Genomic DNA, 26,955 nt, shown 5'->3' on the forward strand with positions numbered 1-26,955 from the left:
AGCCATGCCCTCAGGATGTATAACAAAATGAAGGCTTGATTTCACAACCAAAACTTTGCAGAGAATACAGTGATAGTTGTTGGGGGTGGGGGTCTGGCCTGCTAAAGGGGAAAAAGAACTTTAAAGGTTAACTGCAGACAGGGTGGAGAAGAGAAGAGAAAAAAAAACATTTAAAAATGCCTGGGAAAGAACCTCTTATTCCTACGCAAGTTCCTCCACCAGGGAGAAAAGTTTAATTACTGTCCGATGGAGCTGAACCCCTTGGCCAGCGAATCAGTAGGCTGCTGCGGTGATGCATAGCTGGGAACAAGCCAGCCTGCTGTGTGGGACCCTTGGACCATGCATCCCAGCCCCAGCAGGGAGGGGAGAGCAGCGGGGAGCTGCTGCTCACTGCTCCTTTTTTGACCCTAAGAATGGAAGGAAAGGGCCATGAAAAGGCCCAGGAGTGATGGGGTATGGGGGAATGGTTTCCCCCACCCTCAGAAGTCCAAGGTTGAAAAGGCTTAGAAGCAACAGCGAGGGGTTTTGAGTCCCCATTTCACTCACCACTTCTCGAGCACCACGTTGGGCACCAAAAAATGTTGCAGGACTTATCCTTAGTTCAGCTAAAGACAAGGTGAAAAGGTGACTCTGTAGGCTCAGACTCAGACCACGCCACACCTGTTGCAGTCAAGCGATCTTTATTGGAGGAGTCGGAGGGAGAGCCGAAGCGGAAGAAGAAAGAGAGCGAGGGCTCTGCAGCCTCCGTCTTTTATGCCTAGGGACGTTACGTGGGGGTCGCTGGTTGGCTGAGGGGCTGGGTCTAGGCTGAGGCGGGAAGGCGTGACCTCTGATTGGCTCCTTTTGGCTGGCCTGTGTTGGGGAGGAAGAACCCAGAACCAGCGCCATTAGGGTGCTCCTGTTACCTAACACAAGGTACGTTGTACGTCCCACAGCCATGACAATTTAGGCAGATGGTTTGAAGGGTGAGTAAAGCAGGGTTTTATTGGGCGAAAAGGAAGAAAAGGGTAAAATAGGGACTTGCTAGCCCAGAGTCCCTGCTAGAGTGCTTCCCACACGCAGCTTGAATCCCAGGTTACACACAGGAAGAGGAGGGGCCAGGCTCCTCCCCACTGCAAACTGCACAAACTCCCCAAGGCTCCATCCCAGTGGGCAGGGTGGTTGGAGTTTTTGGGGGGACCCCCTCCCACCAGGCTGTCTCACCACTACTCCTTTCTAGGTAAAGCTTGTTAGAGTGGGCCAACATTATACACATATAGCTCTACCACCACGACCTTGGATCTGCTCCTAGAATCTCTTCCACACCATTATTCCATGGCACTGAGAACCTACCCCCGACTTCCTGGCCAGTTACCATTACAGGCAATGGCTGTGCCCAGAATACAGATTTAGTAGATCTGTATTACACAGAAATCTACATCTTACCCATTACTGTAACCACAAGAGTTACTTTATTAGATAAGCTTAATGACTGGATATGCAGGCTTGAGGGTCTGAGATTTTAGCAAGAATATTTCAGTCACAGATCATGTCATCAATTATCTCTGATGTCAAGAACACAGTGTAAGTGGAATGGAACTATAGGATTATGCCCCAAAGACCAGCTTTGCCTATCACAGAACCCCAGGACCACAAAAAAAATAGGATGCTTATGGAAAACACTGGAGTCAAACATAACCATTTTGGAGAGTTTTTTGAATTTTTCCTCAATGAAAATATATTCAAATATTACTTCCATAATTTAAAAATAGGTAAATCCAGTTTTCAAGTATGCTTTTCCTATAACTTTTAGGTCTACTCAGTATAAGACATTTAAATGTATGTTCTCTACTGTCATCAAGTTCTCTTTCACCACCTCTTCCTTCTTTTCTATTGTACTAATAGAAAAGATGAAATAACTACAGAGAAGACATTGGGAGAGCCTGGTGAAACCATTGTCGTTTCAACAGGTAAGCTTAGATCTAATTCCTTTGTTTCTAAACTTTCATTCAAATCATCATGATAGCATGTTATTTATAAAACAATTCCTAATTAAAGATAATGTTTATAATGTACTTTCTCAAAACTAGCTTATATTTCTAACTTTATAACAATTTAAATTTATTGCATAAAACTTGGAAAATACAGAAAAGAATAAAGGTAAAACCAAACCACTCAATATCTTACAGTTGGAAGCAACCATCATGAACATTTACTGCCTATTTTCTGCCTTCTTTCTTCTATTATATACACATATTACTGAGACCATATTTACTTAGAGTTTGTATCATTTTTTCCACTTAACCTGATGTAAAGGATATTTTATAGTTCCACTAAAATTTCTTCAAAGTTATCATTTTAATGACTTGCAACATTCTGTTGCATCCATACAGATGTCATCAACTTAACCATTGCATCATTGTATCTGACATTACAAATAGTGTTTTAATTAAGATACTTAAACATAAATCTTTGTCAAATCACTAATTTCTCAAAATAGATTACTAAGTCAAACACTATGGATTTTAAGGCTTTTAATAAATTTTGCCAAAATTTTTTTCCAGAAATTTTGTTACAATTTAAATATCCCACTGGCAGAAAAGACAAGAGCCTGTCTCATTGCAGCACTTATCAGTATTGAATATTGCTATTTATTCTAGAGTTTGCCAAAAGGCAAAGGAAAATCATTTCTCCTGTGTTTATTAGATGTTTGAAATTTCTCTTTCACGTATATTTCTATTGCAGTCTTCCCATTTTCACATATAATCTAAGAATACTTTTAAATATACACAATAAAACTATTCTCTGGGCAATGTATTCCCAGTTCATTTGATTTTTAGTAACGTGAATAATGTTTTAAGAAATTAATTTTTGATGACTTAAAATGTAGAAGTTGAGAAAATAGATATTTTCTCAATAATAATTAAATGATATTATTAATAAATAAATGATATTAGTTTCCCATTTCTTCCTTTACTGACATTCAGAGAAAGCCGCTGTGCCTATATTTGTTTTCTCCTAAGTTCAGCTAATTTATCATTTTTAGACTGACTTGTAGCTAATAATAGGAGAAGCCTAGTTGAATTTTAGTTATAAAATAGCAGTAAAATGCATTTTTAAGAATAAAAAGAAGAGCTGCATAGTTAATTCCCCCATATAAACAGCTCAAATTTGACCTGTGACATCTAATATCAAGTCTTATTCAAAAAGGTATTATTTAGAGGAGGAGCATATAAACATATAAAAAGATGTTTTGTACTGACTTCATTTTAATATGGGAAAACAATCAAAATTAAAAAGAGAATTGAAATTTGTATTTCTACTTTAAATTTGAGGTTAGTATACTTTAGCTGATACAAACTTTTATAATAACAAGATTAGATTTAGTAAGTTAGAGTAAGTTAAAATGACCCCTTTCTTATAAATTATTTTTCATTTTTTAAATAAAACTTTGAGGGACCCTTGGACAATTGATATATCATAATATAATGTGATATATCATCACCATATATTTGAGTTCTAGCAAAAAATGTTTTAGAATTATTTCCCCAGTACTTCTGGACACCTCCAGTTGAAGTATACACACAGAACAGTTAAGATTAGAGTTTGATTGGGAAATGTTACTAGGTGCCTAGGTGTGAAGGAAGAGTGAGAAATCTCCAAAAGAGGCTGAATGCACTCGAAGATAAACCCAGGCTACCTAATAATTGTTTGTAGGTGTAATTATGTGAATAATCTATCTTTTCAAGGCAATAAAATGTAAGGATAGCCAAATAAAAATTTGTTCTTCTAGGGTACTAGCTAAGCACTTTTTTATTGTAACAAAAATTGTAGTGTAAACCGATTATTCATAGAATTACAAAGTTTGAAGATGCTTTACATTGGTAATAGTCTGGTGAAGTCCAGAGCACAGAACACATCGATCCCAATTGCTCACAGCAGGATTCTTCAATGAGGGCAGAAGGGGAAGATGCCAGGGGCCACATCCTTTGAGGTTGTAATATGCCACAGGGTATGTACTTTATTAGCCAAAAAACTGCCTTGCCTAGATGATTCTGATACCCACTCTCATGCCCCCACTAGGAAGCACAATTCCACACCCAGGGCAATTACTTCACAGAGTCTCACAGTGACAAGTAACCACCTGTGACTGCTGATTCCCAGGTACCACATACTCTTCAGAGATTAAGAAAAGATTGACTCATTTTTCAGTATATCCTGTTTTCTAAAACACAAGAATAAACTAAGGCATTCTATGTTTTTGCCTAATTAAGGTTGAAATGGAAAGCTGTTTCTGGCTAAATATAAACCAATTAACTATAACACTATTTTCTCTGAGCATTTTTTAAATAATAATTTATTACAAAATAGAAATGCATTTGTATTACAATAATGCTTTTTTCTTTGCTTGAATAGAACCGAGACTTGCACTCTATGAAGATCTTTAAAAATATCAAAACATTTGCCACATATTTGAAATGGTTTATGGTGATCTGTTCTAAAAGAAGTGAAATTCATAGCAGCTTAATGTTCTTTCATCTCTTGGATTTTCTGATTAAAATCTTATGCCTCAATGATTGCTAAAGCAATCTACGTTTTAAAGACTTAGGTAGTATTCTAAGAAAACTCTCAGAAGAGCGAATTCAAGGTAAACATCTGCCTATGTGTCCTTTATATAATGTCAAAAAGAAAAAATTAATCAGGTCTCATCTGGCAAAAGCATTTAACTATAACACATACAGGGGAGCACCAAATTTGGGTCCTTAAGAGAAAGATGAAGAATTTAGGACAGAGTATGAGTCATTTTTTTTTCAAAAACATATTTATGTGATCTTAAAAAGATGAGTTCAGAAGGCACCTAACATCTGTAAATTCCAGAATGACAGAAAAAGCATATGGAATTTTGACCTCATTCTAATTTAAACTCCTCCATTCTCATTTTTGTGTCTTTAATTTTTTAAATTTTCACAGATGTTGCCAACGTCTCACTTGGGCCTTTCCCTCTCACTCCTGATGACACCCTCCTCAATGAAATTCTCGATAAAACACTCAACGACACCAAGATGCCTACAACAGTAAGAAGTTCCTAGAGTTGATCTAGCTCTTCATGTGCCTGTTTTTGTTCTTTAGCAAAACAGGAAAAGAGAATGGATAAACCATCCATTAAATAATATTAGTGATGTATTTTTTTATGACTCTGGTTAAGAGTCAGTGACTGGAGTTCTATTCTTTATTCTCACTTCTTCCTAGGTACTGAGTGGGGAAACATAGATTGAGACCTAGAATAAAGGAGGAGGAGTTACAAGAAATAATTTAATTATAAGCTGTGGAGTGCTGGGGCCCTTTTTCCCCAGCACCTAACAAAACCATATATATATATATATATATATATAAATTATATATATATATGCTCACCAAGTGTTAGAATGAATGAACCAATCAATCAGTCATGAAGCTCTTTTACCACTGAAGTATAATTCCACATTGACAACAAGAGTGAAGGTTTTGTTCTCAGTTATGTCTGGGATGAATAGGTCAAATAGATATCAAAATGATCAAAATCCTGTGTGTAAAACTAGGGAAAAATAAACACAGTGTTCTAAGGCAAAGAGGAGCACTGGCCACCACTCTGAGTGCAAAGGTATGTGGGATGAGAGCATGGTTACAGAATTTAATTGTGGAAGCAGGGAAACACTGTCCTCATTGTTGACAAAAAGTGTCAAACTCTGTAAAATATTTGCAGAGATTTATTCTGAGCCAAATATGAGTGACCATGGTCCATGACACAGCCCTCAGGAGGTAGTGAGAGCATGTGTCCAAGGTGGTCAAGGTGAAGCTTGGTTTCATACATTTTAGGGAGGCATGAGACATCAGTCAAATACATTTGAGAAGTACATTGGTTTGGTACAGAAGGGCGAGACAATTTGCAGCGGGGAGGGCTTCAAGGCTATAGGTAAATTTAAACATTTTCTGGTTGACAATTGGTTCAGTTTGTCTAAAGACCTGAGATCAATAGAGAGGAAATGTTCAGGTTAAGATTAAAGGTTGTGTAGACCAAAGTTCTTTTGAAGTCTCATAGTGGCCACCCTTAGAGACAATAGATGACAAGTGTTCCCTATTCAGACCTTTAAAATGTGCTAGACTCTCAGTTATTCTCTTCAGGATTTGGAGGGCCTGAAAGAAAAAGATCTAGCTATGTTAATAGAGATTCTTTACAGATGCAAATTTTTACCCACAAAGGATGACTTTGCAGGGCCATTTCAAAATATGGCAAAGAGACATGTTTTGGAGTAAAAACATGTTGATTTTCTTCTTTGTCACGTAATGTTATGCCAGAGTCAGACTGGAAAGTAAGTCACACTATATAGAGTTAAATAAAACCTATCTGATGAGAATTTATGGTTTGTAGGACATGACTCCCCAAATCCCTTAGATAGGAATTTGGGCAAGATAAGAAAAACTCAGAGCTTAGTCCTCACTCATTAGCCATGAGTGTAGAGCTTTGGCTGCACAAAGTAGGCAGTAGACCCCAAAGGAGGCAGTAGTATAAGGAGTGGCAGACTAGAACCTGGCTTCTCACACTGCCACTATCACCAGACCTACCACCCCTGGGGCCTGAGAAGCGACTCCTCTAATCCTTTCCCCTTCATTACAACCTCTCTCCAAGGCACAGGTCAAAGCTTCAGGGCAAAGGCACAAAGTTCAGCCTTACCAGCTCTACAAGATAAGTCAGAGATTAGACCCTGTTGGCCATCCTATCTGCCCATTAGGCCACATGGTTCCAGGTTTGGTTGAACTGCTGGCATGAACAAAGAATGAAAATATTGTATTTCAGCCAGGCATGGTGGCTCGCGCCTGCAATCCTAGCACCTTGGGAGACCAACCCAGGAGGATCACTTGAGCCCAGGAGTTCAAGATCAGCCTAGGCAAGTTTGGGAGACCCCATCTTTACAAAAAAATTAAAAATTACCTGGGCATGGTGGTCCATGCCTGTAGTCCCAGCTACTTGAGAGGCCAAGGAGGGAGGATTGCTTGAGCCTGGGAGATTGAGGCTGCAGTGAGCTGTGATCGCCATTGCACTCCAGCCTGGGTAACAGAGTGAGACTCTGTGTCAAAAAGATAAATAAATAAAAGAAATAAATAAAATATTGTATTTTTCTGAAAAATGCTCTTCCCTCAACAGTGAAAAGTACTGTTGGAAAAAATTGTTGACCGTAATTCAGTATATATTCACTATAAAATTTCTAAGGCAACTCATCTGTCATCTATTTTCTCACAACCCCTGTGTCCCATCTTCTTCAAAAGTTAATATAAGTTCCTCTCTCTGGTTAAATATCCCCAGAATATTTCATTTCACAGTTATTTAAATGTTCCCTGAAACTTCCAATTTGCCTAACAAAATGGTAAGCTTCGAAAGAATACTGCATGTCAGACTTTTTAGTGTCCCATTGATCCTAGCACCATGCTACACCCATACAGATGCTCAATGTGTGTTTTTTTGAATAAATGAAAATCTTTTAAACAAACATCAGAAGTCTTTTACATGTGAATCCACATCCTCCTTGTGTCCTACTAAAATTAGAGAGAGGCTGTAGTATTGTCCATGCCCATGACAGAGGGGAGTTTGTGACAAGAAATGAGGAGGAAATACATCTGCTACCATTTATTCAGTTGAGCTCTGTCCCTCAGGGCAATTTCCATTAACTGTTCTCTTCTATCAGCTTCTGTAACTCTAATTTCACTATAAGAGACCATGTATGTAACCAGAGATATTCAATTTTCTGCAGAGATAATTTTACTTTTTTAAGAAAACTAATGGACCTTAGTATCTTCTGGGTATCCAAGGTTGAAAACTCTGTCAAACCCAAGTTTGAAACTGAGCTCTGGGCTTGCTCTGTGCCCTGGAAGCCCATATGAACTCAGAGCAATGAGAGACCCCTGCTGGTTTCCAGACCAACAGGTAAGAAGGATGACCCCTTGGCCCTTAGTGATGGAGACCAAGTCCAGATCCTCAGAACTGTGCCTCCGTTCTTAGCCACCTGCTTCCAGAAGTGGCCCAAATACATCATTCCTTCTGAGAGAAATTTCAAACTTTCTCTTGGCTTGATAGTATTTTCTAACTAGTTTCAATGTGAAATTTAAGCACAAATTTTCTCATTAAACCAGTCTAGGCTCTTCTTTAAGTTCTAGTTAAAAGGATTTTGATTGCAAAACACTTAAGCCTTCATAATCCACTTCTTGAGACAGTATCAACATATATTATCTAAAATAACCATTTATTTGTGGTTTAGGTTAACAGAAGTCCTTTTTTTTTTAAACTCAGGAAAGAGAAACAGAATTCGCTGTGTCTGAGGAGCAGAAGGTGGAGCTCAGCGTCTCTCTGGTAAACCAGAGGTTCAAAGCAGAGCTCGCTGACTCCCAGTCCCCATATTACCAGGAGCTAGCAGGAAAGTCCCAACTTCAGGTGAGTAGACCCGGCCCATACAACCACACCTCAAGCTGTGACTGAGAGGTGGGAGCCGATAGGACATAAACCCTTATGGCGAATAGTTCCAGCTTCTCGTGGCATTCATGTTTAACCATTTAAAAGAAAACCAAAATTACAGTGGTCCCTAACATGTTAGAACAAATGGATCTCCAGGAAAGTTTTTCATTCCAGCTTTTCTATTCTCAAAACTTGCAGTGGTCCCCACCTGCCCCCTCTATCCACAGTTTCGTTTACCCCGTCAACCATAGTCCAAAATATTAAATTGAAAATTCCAGAAATAAGCAATTCATTAAGAAGGTCAATAATAGCCTAACATATGTCACAATTTCTATACCATTTACCTTACTTAGCCTCATCACATAGCCATTATATTGTGAGAGAGAGACCACATTCACATAACTTTTCTTGTAGTATATTGTTACAATTGTTCTATTCCATTATTAGTTATTGCTGTAAATCTTTTACTGTGCCTAATTTATAAATTAAACTTTATCATAGGTATGTGTGTATGGGAAAAAAATGTAGTATATATGGGATTAGGTACTCTCCACAATTTCAGGCATCCATGGGGTCTTGGAATGTACCCTCCACCGAGGATAAAAAGGGACCACTGTGTTTACATTTATCTTTTCTTCAAAAATTAGTAGGTTTTTCCAACTGCGGTGGCTCATGCCTATAATCCTAGCACTTTGGGAGGCCGAGGCGGGTGGATCAGAAATTCGATACCAGCCTGGCCAACATGGCAAAACCCTGTATCTACTAAAAATACAAAAATTAGCTGGGTGTGGTGGTGGGCGCCTGTAATCCCAGCTACTCAGGAGGCTGAGGCAGGAGAACCGCTTGAACCCGGGAGGCAGAGGTGGCAGTGAGCCAAGATCGTGCCACTTCACTCCAGCCTGGGTGAAAGAGTGAAACTCTGTCTCAAAAGATAACTAAACAAAATGTAAAATAAATAAATAAATAAAAATTAGTAGGTTTGAAAATCTCATTTAACTGAAAGACATTATGCAGATGCTCTATGCCTAGATGACCATTATGGTGACGGTTTCACTGGTATATACTTACAGACAAATTCATCGAGATGTATATATTAAATATGTACAGCTTTTGATATGTCAATTATACCTCAACAAAGTAGATTTAAATAAAATAAAATGACTATGCAGGCACCAAGTAGAGAAGATGCTGGGTTGAAATATAAATTCTTAATTCATAATACTTTGTCTTTACATAATATTTCTATTTTTACAGTTTGATGCAATTTAAAGACATAATATTTTTCATGGGTGATAAGAGGAAGGCAATTATATTGTCCATGTCGTCAATTAATAAACTGAGGAGCTTTCCCAAGATGTCTCTTCCATCTCTGACCTTTGTTATATCTGTCTGTCTCTAATTAAATTCAAATCTCTTCAATTCCCTGCAGGATAAATCCGGCTACTATGCTGAGTGTGGCATCTATATACCATAATAAGATCTCTGCCTTTTTTTTTTTTTTTTTTTGAGCCTCACTGTATACCAGTTCCTTATCATCCCCCTCCTTTTCACTCTAGTTTCCAGGAATGCAAACTGTTTCCAATTTGTCCCCGTTTAGCCTTTACATGTGCTGTCTGCTCTGTCTAGAATGCCCTTCTCCAAGTCTTGTCTTACATACTTCAACATGGAAAGTTCCCTCTATCCATTCTGCATCCAGTGTCTCTCCTGGGTTCACTCATTGCTTTCACAACACCCTTTCTTGAGATTGCTTGCTTATGTGTCTATGGCCTTTGCTGTCTCTATTCCTCCCTCTTCGTTCACCCCACTCCTCACCACCAGGCTATGAGCTTCTCCTAGAGAACAGGAGCTATTCTTTTAATCTCTGATGCTTAACCTTCTAATACAGAGTCTGGGATGCAGTTAACTACTCAGTAATTGTTTGTATAAATGCAGCTGAAAATAGAAGCATCCATGAGATTACATAACCAAGAACTACAATGTGGACAACAGGAGTGCACATGAATCTTAGCATGGCCAGGGAACAAACAGGCCCCCTTCTCATACTTGGAGAATTCAATACATACCTCTTCTCACACTGAGAGGAGATGAATAAGTGAAACATTCTTAACCTCCAGCCTCTCTCTGCATCAGCATTCAGTCAATAAAATGTAAAGAATTCTTTCTACAAATGTCAAAGTAAAAGAATCAGCATGGGGCATTTATGAACCAGAAAACTACTCAGACATGGATTATTAGACCAAATGAATTAAAGAATAGTTTGTTAACATTTCCATTTGTTCTTTGAAACATTCTTTTTGACAATTCCTTAGTATGGTCAGAATATCTTCCCAGTAGGATAATTGGCCATGGACTCTTCGATGATCTATTGTCAATTTTCTAAACACTTACAACAATCTGATGTAGAATAATGCAAATATATTGGGATTTTTTAAAAATTGGAGTTCTAGTCCTGTTTTTGCCAAAAATTAGCTCTGAGAAATTGGAGATCCCTGGCCTAACTTCCTCACTTAGAAATTGTAGAAGATGACCTCAGAGTTCCTTTCCAAGTCTAAACTGTTGTGTATAGACATAATAGCCAGCACTTTTCTTAATGCTTCATATGTACTAACTCATTTAATTTTTCATGCAGTTCTGTGAGTAATATTATTTCCTCTTTTTGTAAGAGAGAACTGAGGAAAGGAGATTAATATGTCCAACGGTGCCACTTTTATTATCTGGCAGAGCCAAGATTTCAACCCAGGCAGCCTGGCACCAGAACTCTTGCTCTTAACCACCATGCCATGCCTCCTATTTTTCCCAGATAAATATTTATGGGAAGCGACTATTGTATCATCATCAAATGGGCATGTCTTTTGTCTTTTTCTTTCTTTCTTTCTTTTTTTTTTTTTTTGGAGACGGAGTTTAACTCTTGTTGCCCAGGCTGGAGTGCAATGGTGCCATCTCAGCTCACTGCAACCTCCACCTCCCAGGTTCAAGCAATTCTCCTGCCTCAGCCTCCCAAGTAGTTGAAATTACAGGCATGCACCACCATGGCTGGCTAATTTTGTATTTGTAGTAGAGACAGGATTTCACCATGTTGATCAGGCTGGTCTCGAACTCCAGACCTCAGGTGATCCACCCTCCTCGGACTCCCAAAGTGCTGGGATTACAGGCGTGAGCCACCGCGCCCAGCCAAATGGGCGTGTCTTGCTAGCCTCTGAAAAACTTATGAGCCAAAGAAGAGTATAACCTGCCCAATCTTGTTCCAGAGACCCCTGGCGTCAGTCCTGCTGGTTCCATTTGCACAGTCGTCACTGATTTCTCTAAGATGGAACCCCTCTGCTTACAACATCTGTTCCCTCTCCAGGCTTCCTAGCAGGGCCCCAGCCACCTCACTGCCTGCCATCAGATAACTAATCAGCCCCACCACAGCCCAATGCCTGCACTAGCACATTCAGGCCTAATCAGGAATTAATGGACAGTGCTTCGCAGTAATTTAATTTCCACAATAAACCTAATGAGCAATTTAATACAAATGTCAAAAGGAATCATTTAGCTGTTGTCTGAATGCTTTCTCCTGTGCAAACATTCATGAAAACTCAACACAGCTGCCTTTTTATAGCCCAGTTAACATACATTCCAGCAGAATCAGGGAGGCCCCTGTGCATTTAGTATTATTAATAAGGTTAACTGGGCACTTAATTAGCAATTTAGTGGTTAGTGCTCCATGACTAGAAGGTCCCCAGAAGATTATTTAGCAGAATTAACTGAGGCTTTTGTCATCTCCTCCCTACATGCCTTTCTCACACTCCTAAACAAAGCCGACTCTTAATCAATCCCAGATAGGTTCACAAAGAGGGCACGGACACAAACAATAAATCCCTTCCACCCAAGTCAGTGCCATGGAGCCCTCCTGGAGAGGAGGAGGGCTCTCCCCCACAGTGCTCCCTGTTGCTGATGCTGCAGGCATCTACACTGCCAGTCCCGGGGTCAATTGACTATTTCCATGTGTATAACAGCATCTCTGGTATCCTGGAGAAGAAAAATGGATGATTCAGGGTCTGAATCTGCTGCTCCAGAAACTGCAGCTCATGTTTAAATGTTAAATCCCTGGAGCTCTTACTGAAATAGCATGGCAAATTCCCTGTGGCCCCAAAGGTGTTTGTCCTAGGAAGCCACAGCAGACATGAAGCATGTACACAGACCTTCCTGCCTGCCCTCAGAATAAAGACTAGCTTTGCAGAACCCAACCTCCTAGATTTCTATTGAGCCCGTGGCAGGGTGTGGGTGGAGACACAGAAACTCGCTCCCCAGGCCTTCTGCCCCTGACCTCTGTAGGGACCCTCATCCTGTCCTTCCTCCCTCTGAGTTTCAAAAATGACTAACTAAAGACTTGCTCTGCTCTTTCCAGGCTCCATGCCGTGTGCTCACTTGGGGCAGTAAGCGAAAAATGGGCTCTCAGGAGCTGGTAATCCAGGAGGAGAAGTAGAGAATAAGAGAGTCAGTAATACAAATCACTAACTGCCCAGCTGTGTGCCAGGCACTTGTTACTTATTAGTTGTCATTGTTACTCCTTTTTGGGTAAGGAGACCAAGATTCAGAGAGATTAAGCAATAAACTCAGGATCTTGCAGTTAGACAGTAGCAGAACCAATATTTAAACCCCATCCTGTACAAATAGCTCCAGATCACCCAAAAGCTGAGCTACCTTCATCACTGTGATAGATATTACGTTCGGGAATGGAACTGCTTTTAATATTGTCACAAAAATATATATATAATTAGAAGGTAAATCAGTCTGCTGGGGGAAAAATATTCATAATGCAGTCTAAAGCCAAGTGTCAGTGATTTGGGGATTATCTGTGCATCACTGCTCTAGTCCGTCACACGAACAATGTAGAGTTGGCAGTAATTTTTGATATGGTGACAACACAGTGGATTGGTAATGAATTTAGAGAACGAAGAGATGCACTCAACTGAATTAAGCAAAATTTGATGAGTCCCTACTATGTGTATGACAATCTGCTAGATAGAAGGAGGGAGGTAAAGAAAAATGAATAAACAGGACATGGCCAAGGAGCATGATCTCAGTGAGGGAAACTGACATGTACCTCACCGACTTTTATGGGGTATACTGCAATAAACTCTAGAGTAGTAGAGAGAAGAAATAATTGAACCTGACTTTGGGGCTCTACAAATGCTTTTCAGTACAGAAGATGTCTGAGCTGGCTTTGAAAATGGGTGCAGTGTGGGGAGGAGGGAAAGTTAATAAGCAGAAGGTGGAAAAATTGAAGAGAAAATAATTCATAGGAACCTGAAGACAGAGAAGTGCATATTGTATGTGGGAAGGAACAGGGGTCAGTTTTTTGTTTTTTGTTTTGTTTTGTTATTATACTTTAAGTTTTAGGGTACATGTGCACAATGTGCAGGTTTGTTACATATGTATACGTGTGCCATGTTGGTGTGCTGCACCCATTAACTCGTCATTTAGCATTAGGTATATCACCTAATGCTATCCCTCCCCCCTCCCCCCACCCCACAACAGGCCCCAGTGTGTGATGTTCCCCTTCCTGTGTCCATGTGTTCTCATTGTTCAATTCCCACCTGTGAGTGAGAACATGCGGTGTTTGGTTTTTTGTCCTTGCAATAGTTTGCTGAGAATGATGGTTTCCAGCTTCATCCGTGTCCCTACAAAGGACATGAACTCATCCTTTTTTATGGCTGCATAGTATTCCATGGTGTATATGTGCCACATTTTCTTAATCCAGTCTATCATTGTTGGACATTTGTGTTGGGTCCAAGTCTTTGCTATTGTGAATAGTGCCACAATGAACATACGTGTGCATGTGTCTTTATAGCAGCATGATTTATAATCCTTTGGGTATATACCCAGTAATGGGATGGCTGGGTCAAATGGTATTTCTAGTTCTAGATCCTTGAGGAATTGCCACACCAACTTCCACAATGGTTGAACTAGTTTACAATCCCACCAACAATGTAAAAGTGTTCCTATTTCTCCACATCCTCTCCAGCACCTGTTGTTTCCTGACTTTTTAATGATGGCCATTCTAACTGGTGTGAGATGGTATCTCATTGTGGTTTTGATTTGCATTTCTCTGATGGCCAGTGATGATGAGCATTTTTTCATGTGTCTGTTGGCTGCATAAATATCTTCTTTTGAGAAGTGTCTGTTCATATCCTTCGCCCACTTTTTGATGGGGTTGTTTGTTTTTTCCTTGTAAATTTGTTTGAGTTCATTGTAGATTCTGGATATTAGCCCTTTGTCAGATGAGTAGGTTGTGAAAATTTTCTCCCATTCTGTAGGTTGCCTGTTCACTCTGATGGTGGTTTCTTTTGCTGTGCAGAAGCTCTTTAGTTTAATGAGATCCCATTTGTCAATTTTGGCTTTTGTTGCCATTGCTTTTGGTGTTTTAGACATGAAGTCCTTGCCCATGCCTATGTCCTGAATGGCATTGCCTAGGTTTTCTTCTAGGGTTTTTATGGTTTTAGGTCTAACATGTAAGTGTTTAATCCATCTTGAATTAATTTTTGTATAAGGTGTAAGGAAGGGATCCAGTTTCAGCTTTCTACATATGGCTAGCCAGTTTTCCCAGCACCATTTATTAAATAGGGAACCCTTTCCCCATTGCTTGTTTTTGTCAGGATTGCCAAAGATCAGATAGTTGTAGATATGCAGCATTATTTCTGAGGGCTCTGTTCTGTTCCATTGGTCTATATCTCTGTTTTGGTACCAGTACCATGCTGTTTTGGATACTGTAGCCTTATAGTATAGTTTGAAGTCAGGTAGCGTGATGCCTGCCGCTTTGTTATTTTGGCTTAGGATTGACTTGGCAATGCGGGCTCTTTTTTGGTTCCGTATGAACTTTAAAGTAGTTTTTTCCAATTCTGTGAAGAAAGTCATTGGTAGGTTGATGGGGATGGCATTGAATCTATAAATTACCTTGGGCAGTATGGCCATTTTCATAATATTGATTCTTCCTACCCATGAGCATGGAATGTTCTTCCATTTGTTTGTATCCTCTTTTATTTCATTGAGCAGGAACAGGGGTCAGTTTAGTGTCAGTAAAGGACAAGACATTGGCCAAGGGGATAATGATGGCAGGAAGTGAATGGTAAGATACCTGGGGGTGGGGTGCAGATTCTGGAGGGTCTTAAATGCCATTCTAAACAGTTGGATCTTGTTCAGTGGGTCCAGCAGGGAATTGTTAGTGAAGATTCTTAATAAAAAGATTAGCTTCTAAATAAATGTAGTCAAAGAGATACCTTCTCCTTCTTCCTCTCCCAACACACCCAGAAAACCATTTCTTCTCTGCCCACTCACACACATAAACCCATTTCAGCAGTGCCAGAGTAGGGATAGGGAGGGTATGCCAGCCCTGTGAATGAGAACATGGTGAAAACAAAAGACCTTGTGGAATTCAAACCAACCAGAGTCAGTGGCTGCATGTGGGAGGTGGGAGGGAAGGTATCTAGGGATGCTGCACTTTCTAGCAGGGAAGACAGTCGGGGTTCGTTACCCTGTCTGAGGCAGAGAGCCTGAGGACAAAGGCAGATTTGGGAAGAAGAGAATGGCTCTGGTTTGGGCAGATTCACTTAGTGGCAAATGTTGGAATATTTATGTGGAGAACTCAAGGCTGCGTATCACTGATCAATTAAGCCATGGGAGAAAATGATATCCCCCGGGGACAGGGATAGGAGAGAGGGGACAGGGAAGCGAGGAAAGGGATGCGTGTCTGCTCACCTGTTCAGTCTCACCTTTCACCCTGCTCTCTCTCCCAAGCTTCACTGCTCAACCACTATCCCTTCCTCTTAGTCTCTCTTGCCTCCCAGTCTCCAACGGGAAAGCTGGGTGGGGCAGTACTTGTCCATGTGACGGTGTCCCCAGAGCCTAGCACAGCATCTACAGTTGAGCTTCCAGAAGAAAAGAGAGAGTGACTGCGTGAAGCAGGGAGGCTGAAGGTGGAAACTCGAAGTCTCCTTATGTTTAAAGTAGAAAGTAAATACATGAATAGGATGGAGCAAGGAAGATGGAGAGAGTGGTCAGAGAGGTGGAAGAAGAACCAGGAAAGAGCAGGGACACTGTAGATGGAGAACAGAAATTGCCACTGGATTTAGAGAAAGCCAGAGAGACAGAGGCCTGGAGAGAATGGCCAGGCTGTAGTAACTTAAGGATTAGTCAGTACAGCAATTATAAAATACTATGATAACAGGCCTCATTAGTAAGGTCAAATTAATTAAGAAAATTTATTGTGAAGTCCATATGAATCAAAGAGTAAATCTAATCTATTAGATTAGAATCTATTTCTACCACTTTGTTTAGGTACAGCAGCCATTTTGAATGTAATCACCCCTTTCACATTATAGATATTTTCCAAACCATATCATTAATTCAGAAAATATCATAGCTAAAATATTATAGCTAACTCTAGTTATAATTATAGTCAGAAAATATTACTCTATGTGTATAAGTAAAACTCCTATAGACAAAAAAGTTTCCTTCAAATATCACCTTAAAGCTATTTTATATTTTATTTAAAGTAACCATAAGAGCAGATCAGAACTATCCAGTTACAGCTTTTAAATAAATGGCAAAATACCTTCCTCTGAGTTTTGGAAATAACTAGGACCAAAGAGTTTGGCCTTCTTAGTTGTTTCAATTTTTCTTTTTCATCTGATCAATTTGGAGAGATTTTTTTAAAAAGAAAAAGTAATAATTTTCCATTTTCAGCTGTTCCCCTAACTCATCAAAAGTGTTTAGGTTTTTCAGTTAGGCAAGAACTGACCCAGCAGAACCAAAGAGTATTTTACAAATTTCTTTCTCTCTGCAGATGCAAAAGATATTTAAGAAACTTCCAGGATTCAAAAAAATCCATGTGTTAGGATTTAGGTAAGTGAGAGAATCAAACTCTTCTCAATTTTTAAATTACTTTCTCCCTATCCTTTTGTAAAAGCAATGTCATGAGGATTATAAGGTCCTTTTTCCCCGGTTGCTTAGCTCTGCCAAATCCTGGAAACGGAGTACGTTTCAGATAAAGGAACTGTCTAATTAGAACATGACTCTAGGTGATTCTTAAGGGGTAACACAGGAGCTGTATTCCTTCCTTCTTCTGTGAATCAGAAATACTGCTCTCTATAGAGAGCTCATCTGCTGTCTTTGGCCATGTGGTTATGAATGAGCTTCTTAGGAAAATACCTCAGTAGAGACAGATGAAGAAAAGGTAGACATTAATTGCCTTGGTGTCTGATTGCCTGGTTTCCTGTGGGATGCTAAATAACATCACTATTTAAACAAACCATGCTGCCCAAGAGAGACAAGTGAACAATAAAAAGTCATAGCTATCAAGGTAGGAGAGTTGGGAAAATGGGGTGGAAAGGAATAGGAGCATAAGCAAGACATTCTAAAATATACCTTTTATGTCATTTTGACGTCTGACTCATAGTAATCTATTACCACCCAAAAATTATTAAATTAAAATTGTAAATAAAAAAATAAGATCATAAGATAGTGCCACACTAAAGAGGGTTTAACCATATTCCCACATCTTTGTCACAGGACTGCTGTATCCTTCAGCATCCCAACACTCTAATGTGGGTTCATGATTGGGGGAAATAATTTTTAAATATTTTTTTTAAGTTCTCATTTTTCAAAACATCTACAGATGAACTCATAATATGCTATTTTTTAAATGTGCCACAGGGTAAATATCAGCCCTGGTATGAACAGAATGAGATTTCTTGCCTCAAATGAGCTTTGTAAACCAGGGAGAGTGGGCTTCCCCAGAAGTGTTCCTGGCTCCTTCACTGCCTACTGTCTTAAAGCAAGAAGATGCACAGAGCAAGGGCTCCACAGGCCCAGAAAAAGAAATAGCTTTGCAGGGAGCGCTCATGGTTTATTTCTTTCAAAGCTATCAGGCCCCTCTGATTTGTATAACTCCAGAGAAAGGAAATACTGAAAAGTGAAAGTTATAAAAGATGAAACCCTTAATATCTACCAAAGCAGACTCATTTTTCTTTATTTCAAGATGCTGCTCTGTAGTATTTTCTGTGAAATCAGATGGATTAGAGAAAAATAAAAGTTGATAGAAAAATATTCTGCGTAAATGCAAAGGTTTTCTGAATAAACCACTGCAGTGGAAGAACAAATTTTTAATTTAAAGCTGAAGGAAATGATGGGAACAGTTCTTTTGGTGAATATTAAAATGCTCATTATCCACCTCCGTTCAATAAATGAAAAACAAATGTTTAAAAAATCTGTTTTAGAAGTAAACCAAAATGTTAGATGATGAAATTTTGCAAGGTAAATATTTTAAAGATATATCCCTTGACACTGAATTTTTACCAAGTGCTTATCTTTGTAAGGATTTATTAGTATTTCTGCCAAAGATGCTTACAAAGTAAGTTTCATCACATTTTCCCAGTGATTTCCATGATGACATGAAGATTTAGTCCACCATAAAATGTTTTGGCCCTTGAATACAATAAATAATATGCTCATGACAGTGGCAAAATTGTGACCATTAATAATGCTGCTCAGAATATTATAAAGTAAACATATTATTAAGGAAATTGCTTTTTTGTGGGCTAGATCCCTGAAGAAGACCAAAAACCCTGTGAGTCTCCTGGTACTGACTTTCCTCCAGCTCATTTGTATAAAGGTTGATTTACAATTTAACAAGTACTTTTTTATCAGTGACTTCACTGAATTCACCATGACTGGGAAGTAGTTAGGACATGTATCATTAACACAATTATGAGGATGAACAATGAAAGGTCCACTTTAAATATTGCTTTATCTCTCAGCAAAGGTGGAAAACTATTAACAATCATGCAGTCTTGTTGGAGGGTATACTCCTTCAAATACTAGTGCACAAATGTCAAAGCTGCTTTATTCTTAATAGCCAAGACCTGGAAATAACCCAAATGTCTATCAACAGGGCAACAAACTGTCACCTATTCTTGCGATAGACAACTTCTCAACAAAGAAATGAACTATTGGAATACACAACAACATGGGTGCATCTCAAAATAACTATGTTGAGTGAAAGAAGCCAAACAAAAGTACATCATGATTTTATTTATAATAGACTCTAGAAAATGCAAACTGATTTATGGTAACAGGAAACAGATCAGCAGTTGCTTAGGAAGGTGAGGCAGATAGGGATAGAAGGGGAAGGATCGCACAGTAGGATGAGTAAAGCTTTGCGACTGATGAATATGCTCACTATCTTGATTGTGGTAATGGTTTGACAGGTGTATGGCATCAAAATTCTTGGATTGTATACCTTAAATATGTCCCTTTTTTATCACAATGGTACCTCAACAAAACAATTATTTAAAAATGAACAGGACTAGGGTCTTGACCCAGAAAGCCTGGCCTCTTTACAGAACCTCATGGATTACAAACTATTGCTGAAAACAAGCAAGAGGGAGGATAAGTGTCTGGTTGGTAGAGAAGGAAGTCTCATCCCATACAGCAGCACTAGTTAGACAGTCATAGATTCTTCCTTGCCTCCACAGAAGGAGAGTTGGGGCATGCCTGTAGCATGTACATTTCAGTCACATGATATCTGGGGATGCAAGTTAGATTAGTTAATATAGTCCAGGCAGAAAGGGCAACAACCCCAATCCCATCACATGTGTAGAGTGCCTTTGGCAGAAACTACCATTCGAAGTGTAAAAGGAGAAAGCTGGACATAGCTACTAAACTGAATTTACACATGTGTCCAAAGGAGTCCAAAATCTGTTCATCAGTTTGGTGACTAAATGGTCTTTTTTCATGCACAAGTAGGTGGTAGCATGGAAAAATGAGCCAGGCTTGAGGTCAGGAAGGCCAGGATTTCGACCCTGCAATTCCCGTTTGACACTTCCTTCTATGTGCCTGTTCCCTTTTCTGTGAAGCTGGGATTACATTGCTGAAAAGATTAAATGAGAATGCATGGAAATTGTCTAGTACAGACCACTCACCCAGTAAACAGGTGGTGGTTTTTCTTGCAAGCTGTCCCATGGTGAATTGGACCAATCCCTCAAAGCTTACTGATTACAACAATTCAAAACATAATCAGTCAAGAAAACACCAGTTCCACGGTTTTGCCTCAGATAAATTATCTTCAGGAATAAACTAATCATTTAATGCCAGTAAGAGCTGAGAAATCCATTTACAAAATACTTTTTTAAAATGTTCTGGCACCAGTACCCCCCAAAATGTAAAACATGTAGGATAGATTTCCAGCCTTTTTAGGTGGAATATGAAGAAATTAAGGAATTTAAAAAGAAGACCAAAAGTACAGATAATCTTTGAACTAAGGCTCAAGTCCTAATCAGAAACATATAATGATGTTTACTTCCTTAGATTCATATCGCTCTCAAAGTTTCCATTCAAATTCTGATGGCAGTTTATATGTCTCTTCCAAAGCTCTGAGCAAACATGAGACAATGGAAAGAAATATTTTTTTCTTTTGTATATAAAATAATTCATTGAATGTCTCAATAAATGTCATTAAATTTTTTTCTCTTTTTCATGTTTCCATTGTGCATGATGAAATGAAGACCAAAGAAAGAAAAAGATGGGTAATTTGGACTTTTTTTAAGTTTTGAAATATAGCACATTCCACCCTCCCCCAAATTTATATACTGATTTTGCACAAATAATTTTTACATATGATGTCTGGGATAAGCCCATTACTTTTTGATGGTTTCTTATTTAAATGGAAGTAATTGAACAATTGTCCAGTAGTTAAAGAAAAAAAAAACTCTCTAATCAAAGTCACTATGTGGTATACAGGTAAATATTTCCTTGGTCAGCTGAACAGGATTTTATCATACTCAAGGTATAGTTAGAAAAACATAAAAACACACATCTGTGCTGCAAGCATAATTTATTTCTTAAATGCCATTTGTAATGGGCAGTTGTCTATCTGAAAGCACACACCTACATGGAATCAACCTAAGTCTGGAATACAGCAGAGAAACTAATTTGCTCCTTTCCAAGGTCAATGTGAACTGAGAAAAGGGCCCACTATACCTTGGAGAGCTCAGTAATAAGAATCAACTTTGGCTCTGTAATTGACTAGTGAAATAACAAACGATAGACTCTAAATGATTGTATGGTCTGAAAAACCACCAAGAATACATGTGATCAGTTTCTGTGGCCTTTAAAACACTTCTACATCACTCTGTCTAGATTTATGACATGAACTAAAGGTAAAACCTAATTCCTGAGGACAGATACATAGAGAATCCTGTTTCATTTTTGCATGCAAAAAAGCTTTGAGTTAGTGAATAGGACAATAAATACAGTTACCTATGTACTGTTTATTTTTCTCTTTTCTCACACCTTCCTTCTAAGATGTTATTTTAAAAGCAGCTTGAGGGAAAAGAGTGTTATGTATCATTTAAAGTTGTATTTTTTTAATTAAAAAATACTTCTTAAAAAAAGTAGAAAAGAAATAGCCTTAAGAACTGAACCTTTCACTTGGTTACAACATATATATATATATATATATATACACACACACACACAAACACACACACACACACGTATATATACCCATATATATATACCTATATATATATATGGTTATATAGATATATGGTTTTATATATATATATATATACACACACACACACACACACACACACACCCATATATGGGCATATAAATGGGTAATTTGGACTTTTTTTACATATATATTATATATATTTTACATATATGTATATATACACAATAGTATATATATATATATATAGAGTGTGTGTGTGTGTATATATATATACACACTACTGTCCTACTGCTATATCTTACATTGCTATTTCATAGACCCTCCTAAAGGAGGCTATTTGTAGAAGAAAGGATAATTCATCCCTCTTCCTGATTGGCACGGCATGACTTATAAGATCACAAAAAATAGTGGTCAATACCAGCAACTTTTTTGATAAAAAGCACTTTTTCAAAAAGACCTAGGTGGCCACAGTGGCTCAGGCCTGTAACCTCAGCACTTTGGGAGGCCACAGCACGCAGATCGCTTGAACCATGAGTTTGAAACCAGTCTGGACAACACGGCAAGATTCTGTCTCTACAAAAAAATTTAAAATTAGCCCACCTCCTTCCTGTATTCCCAGCTATGCTGGGGGATAAGGCAGAAGGATCACCTGGGCCCCAGGACTTTGAGGCTACAGTGAGCCATGACCATGCCAATGCACTCCAGCCTGGGTAACAGAGTGAGACCCTGTCGCAAAAAAAAAAAAAAATAAGAAAGCAAGAAAGAAAAAAAAACCCTAAAGTAAAAACCTATGGTCACTTGATTCAGTTAGTAATCCTTCTTTGAGGTGGACTGAACTCCCTCCTGCCATTCTATTTTAGAACTAAAATATATGTTTATTCTTTTTTCATATTTTAAGTTTCTGATAAATGTTGAAATGTTTTAAAGTGGGATATTCTCTCCGAGCCCATCAGGAAAGAGGTGGAAGCTATCCTGAAGCTTTGTAGCAATCTGGTGACTCTCTTTGCAAGGCATGTAACAATGGCTTTGGGTGGGGAATGTGTCTTCTGCTATCTACAGCTCAAGCTCCACAGAGATGCAACTTACGGCCATCTTTAAGAGACATAGTGCAGAAGCAAAAAGCCCTGAAAGTGACCTCCTGTCTTTTGATTCCAACGAAATTGAAAGTGAGGAAGTCTATCATGGAACCATGGAGGAGGACAAGCAGCCAGAAATCTATCTCACAGCTGCAGACCTCAAAAGGCTGATCAGCAAAGCACTAGAGGAAGAACAATCTTTGGATGTGGGGACAATTCAGTTCACTGATGGTCAGTTAATGATTGCTTAGTTCTGAGTTTATTCTCATTTTGGCAGAGACTAAGAAGGTGAATGTCTCATGGAAACTGTCATTTTAACTTGAGTCTTCTAAAGTCAATCATTACTGTGACAGGAATATATATGGTATCATTTCTAGCTTTTCTCACTCCTTCCTGTGTCTCATTTGATGAGTCTTTTGTACCCACTTCTTACCAAGGATAGTTCTAGGAGAATCCAAGGGTCTCAGTTCAGTCCAAGTCAACTGCGGAGAACCAAGGCAGAGAAAAGAACCCACAGACAGTTCTGTTATCCTGGCACAATCAAAACATATTCTCTCATGTAGTCAATTGGTCAGGACTCAGCGAGAAACAGATGGCACATTCAAATTAGTATAATTTGAGGAGAGTTTAATAAAGGGACCATTTGTAAAGGTTTGTCTGTACACAAAGGATTAGGAGAGTTCCCTGGGGCTAGAAGCAGCAAGCCTCATTACTATCTCCAGACTTGAAGTGTTGCCTAATGTTGTATGCCATGCCAAAGACAGAGCCCAAGGAACCATTGATATAGTCCATATTATTCAAGCTTCTGGGGCACAAAGTAGCAGGGAGAGGAGGGGAGAGTGGATCTAAATAAGTCAACAAGATCATCAGGCACACTCAGGATCCTCAGAGGGTAGTCCTCAGTAGGTTCAGTAAATGGCAAAGTAGATGGACACTGGAAATGCCATTTTAGTACAACATGGCATGAAACTGTCATTTTCTGCCAGTTCTGTTTTCTGCCTAAGATAGGCACTCTTAACACTAGAAAACTTCTTGAAGGTCTCTTGAGACAAGACAAAGGGCCAGGGAAATTCATAGGCAAGAAAAGGTCAACTTCAGAAGCATCTCAGAGACAACCTGATACTCGGGGCTTGTCCCTTTTGAGCCCTCTGTGGCGTTCTGAGAATCAGGCTTTAGGTTGAAAGTTTGCCACAAATGATCCTTGGTTCCAGTATTTATTCTAGTCATTTTGTTTCTTATCAGCTTAGTCATATTTTTATCCCCAGTGGTCTAGATAATTAGCCAGCCTGCTTGGTCCAAATCTATAGAATAAAACTGAGCACCCTAAAAATCCACCCTAATAACTATTCTTATCACATAAACATGCAAGATGCACCCTTTGCATCTGTCCTTCAATATATCATTCAGATTAATGACCTTTTTTCTATGCCTCTGGTTTCTTAATGATTTGTTGTACTACTCCTTAAGGTTTGGTTATTCCACATATTTCAACCTGGACTGTTTTATTGCCCCAACCACAAAAGAAAAAGGAAAGATACACTCAAATCTTGTAATTTTTTACCCATAGAAATTGCTGGATCACTGCTAGCCTTTGGTCCTGACACCCAATCAGAGCTGCCCACATCTTTTGCTGATATAACAGAGGTGAGTTTGTTGCCCTTTTGTTCTTTAAATAGGAACAAAGTCTCAAAACCTTCCACCAAAGAACAAATCAGCTTAAGAACTGAACAGAGCAAAATCCCCTTTGCAATGCTAATTAAATTCTTTTCTGTTTTTTACAAGCAGCGCTTGCTTAACCCGCTTTCAGTATCTGTATTAATAAAATATAATACAACTTGCATTTCAAATATCTCAAAGTTCAAAGTTTCCTTCAATTTAGTTAGATTTTTGTTTCAGTTAGAATCAGGATGGGCTCTGTTTTTAATAAAACAAACAAATTCTCGTGAACTGAAAAGAATAATTAAAGCAGAACATATTATTTAACTTTGACTTTCAGAAACATATATAAACATGATCACACTTTATAAATTTGTTTTTATGTCTTAAGGATTTACCTATGTATTTATTTATGGGGGTTTGATAAATACAAATTAAGGTCTTTAAAAATAAATAATAAATTCAGTAATAATTTTTGTATTTAATTTAAACCTATGTTTATTTAATTTATGCCAGAAGTTGTCACTGGGGTGCTCATAAATAGAAGTGCTGACTAAGATTTATTCCTTCCTAAAATGAAATAATTCATAACATGATTGACATAAATCAAAGTATCTTAGCTGTTAGTTAAGTCTATTCAGGCAGATTCAGTTACCCGAGAAGCAATAGATCTTATTTTACCACTGTATCAATGAATGTTATCCTTTTAGAACATATTTCTATATCAGAACCTTCCTCCATAGTAGATTCAAGTCAACAACAAAATAGTTTGCTTAAATTTAAATGAAAATTTTAAAATATGTGTATAGCCCTTCTCATATACATACAAACATCCTTTCTCAACATCTGTCTTACAAAATTCATTCTTCAGGATGCTACTTTGAGTCCCGAACTTCCTCTTGTTGAACCCCAGCTTGAGACAGTGGACGGAGCAGAGCATGGTCTACCTGGTAAGTTTCTCCTCACAAAGTCTATGTTAGATGACAACATACTCTTTGAGGAATCCCATTATGATACTGCCTCAAAGACCAGCAACAAAGCCATCCTGAACCCAGGAAAAGGTTCACTGCCACCAGCACTTCCAACAGAAAAGCAGTCCATTGAACTACCCTTTCTGCAGAGGAGGACATCCACAGCATCATTCCTTCAGCTCTAGTTCCCAGTCCTACAGCCAGCACTGGCAGCCCTTTTCTAATGGAACTGGTCAAGGGGGCTGAAAGCAAAACAGCACCAACTGCTGCTCACCCAGAACAACAATCTCCTCTGGGCTTGGAAACTGAGAGTCCATGAGGACAAGGTAGGTCCTAAGGCCCAAGTCCATGACAAGCAGCCATGTCAACAGTGGACTGGGCCTTTACAATCACTATATGTATTCCTGTGCCTCTTACATGCTGACTATGGATATGGGCTGTTCTGCTACATGTGTTTCTTTAGTGTAAATTAGCACGTGTGTAAGTAAAAAAGAATATCAGTAAACACTGAAGTCTTGGTGATTCACTTTTGAATCTCCAAGAAGGTTAATTTTGAGGCAATAGTATCAAACTTTTTCACAGTTAAAGAGAAATATTTAGCAACATATGAAGACATTAGGGAAGAAAACAACTAAAAATCTTGCAGAGAGCCTTTTTTAGTGCAAAGAGTAGCTGATTTAGTGGCTCCAAGAACCCCTATTCTTTCCACTCCATAGAGCCCTGTGGTAAAACTACCAGTAAAAAACACAAGCCCCAGGATACTAGGCTGATAAGAATGTACTGTGATTATAAGTACAAATGCCATTGGAGATTTGCAATGACTGGTATATTTAATAAGATTATTATTGTTTTAGTTAGAGGTCTCTACAAAATTCTAGAAGTTTTGAGTGGGCTATCTTAACTGTATTTTCCTCATAAACACTGTGCAATTAGTATGCCATTTTACAGAACGCAAGGTATTTCAGGAATACATATATGGTATGATAGGAGAATTAGTTATACAAATTGGATTTCATTTACATGATTATCAGTGAATAAATGTTAACTTCTTGACACGGTTATTTATTGCTGCATTACAACCATCCCTAAAGTTAGTGGCCTAAAACAATAATCATTTATTTTGCCAATAAATCTGAAATTTGGGCAGGGATCAGCAGAGACACCTTTTCTCTGCTCCATGTTGTGTCAGCTGGAATATCTCAACTGGTGTTGAAGATCCATTTCCAAAACGGTTCGCTCACTGGCTGGCAAATCAGTGCTCACCCAGAGCTGTTGGCTGGGGGCCTCATT

The 26,955-nt window shown here is 38.7% G+C and overlaps 1 protein-coding gene across 1 annotated transcript in view; it reads left to right on the forward strand.

Annotated features, from left to right (window-relative positions):
• IMPG1 (interphotoreceptor matrix proteoglycan 1) overlaps positions 1 to 26,955 on the forward strand; it is a 142,323-nt gene that overhangs the window by 46,684 nt on the left and 68,684 nt on the right. The window contains exons 5-12 of the mRNA XM_032152857.2: positions 1,885 to 1,949; positions 4,951 to 5,054; positions 8,303 to 8,443; positions 17,292 to 17,350; positions 21,010 to 21,030; positions 23,022 to 23,269; positions 24,606 to 24,682; positions 25,566 to 25,644. Of these exons, the coding sequence (XP_032008748.1) occupies positions 1,885 to 1,949; positions 4,951 to 5,054; positions 8,303 to 8,443; positions 17,292 to 17,350; positions 21,010 to 21,030; positions 23,022 to 23,269; positions 24,606 to 24,682; positions 25,566 to 25,644 (794 nt within the window). The remainder of the gene's footprint in view (positions 1 to 1,884; positions 1,950 to 4,950; positions 5,055 to 8,302; positions 8,444 to 17,291; positions 17,351 to 21,009; positions 21,031 to 23,021; positions 23,270 to 24,605; positions 24,683 to 25,565; positions 25,645 to 26,955) is intronic.

Source organism: Hylobates moloch, unplaced genomic scaffold, assembly GCF_009828535.3.
Source record: "Hylobates moloch isolate HMO894 unplaced genomic scaffold, HMol_V3 SCAFFOLD_2, whole genome shotgun sequence".
Lineage (NCBI taxonomy): Eukaryota > Metazoa > Chordata > Mammalia > Primates > Hylobatidae > Hylobates > Hylobates moloch.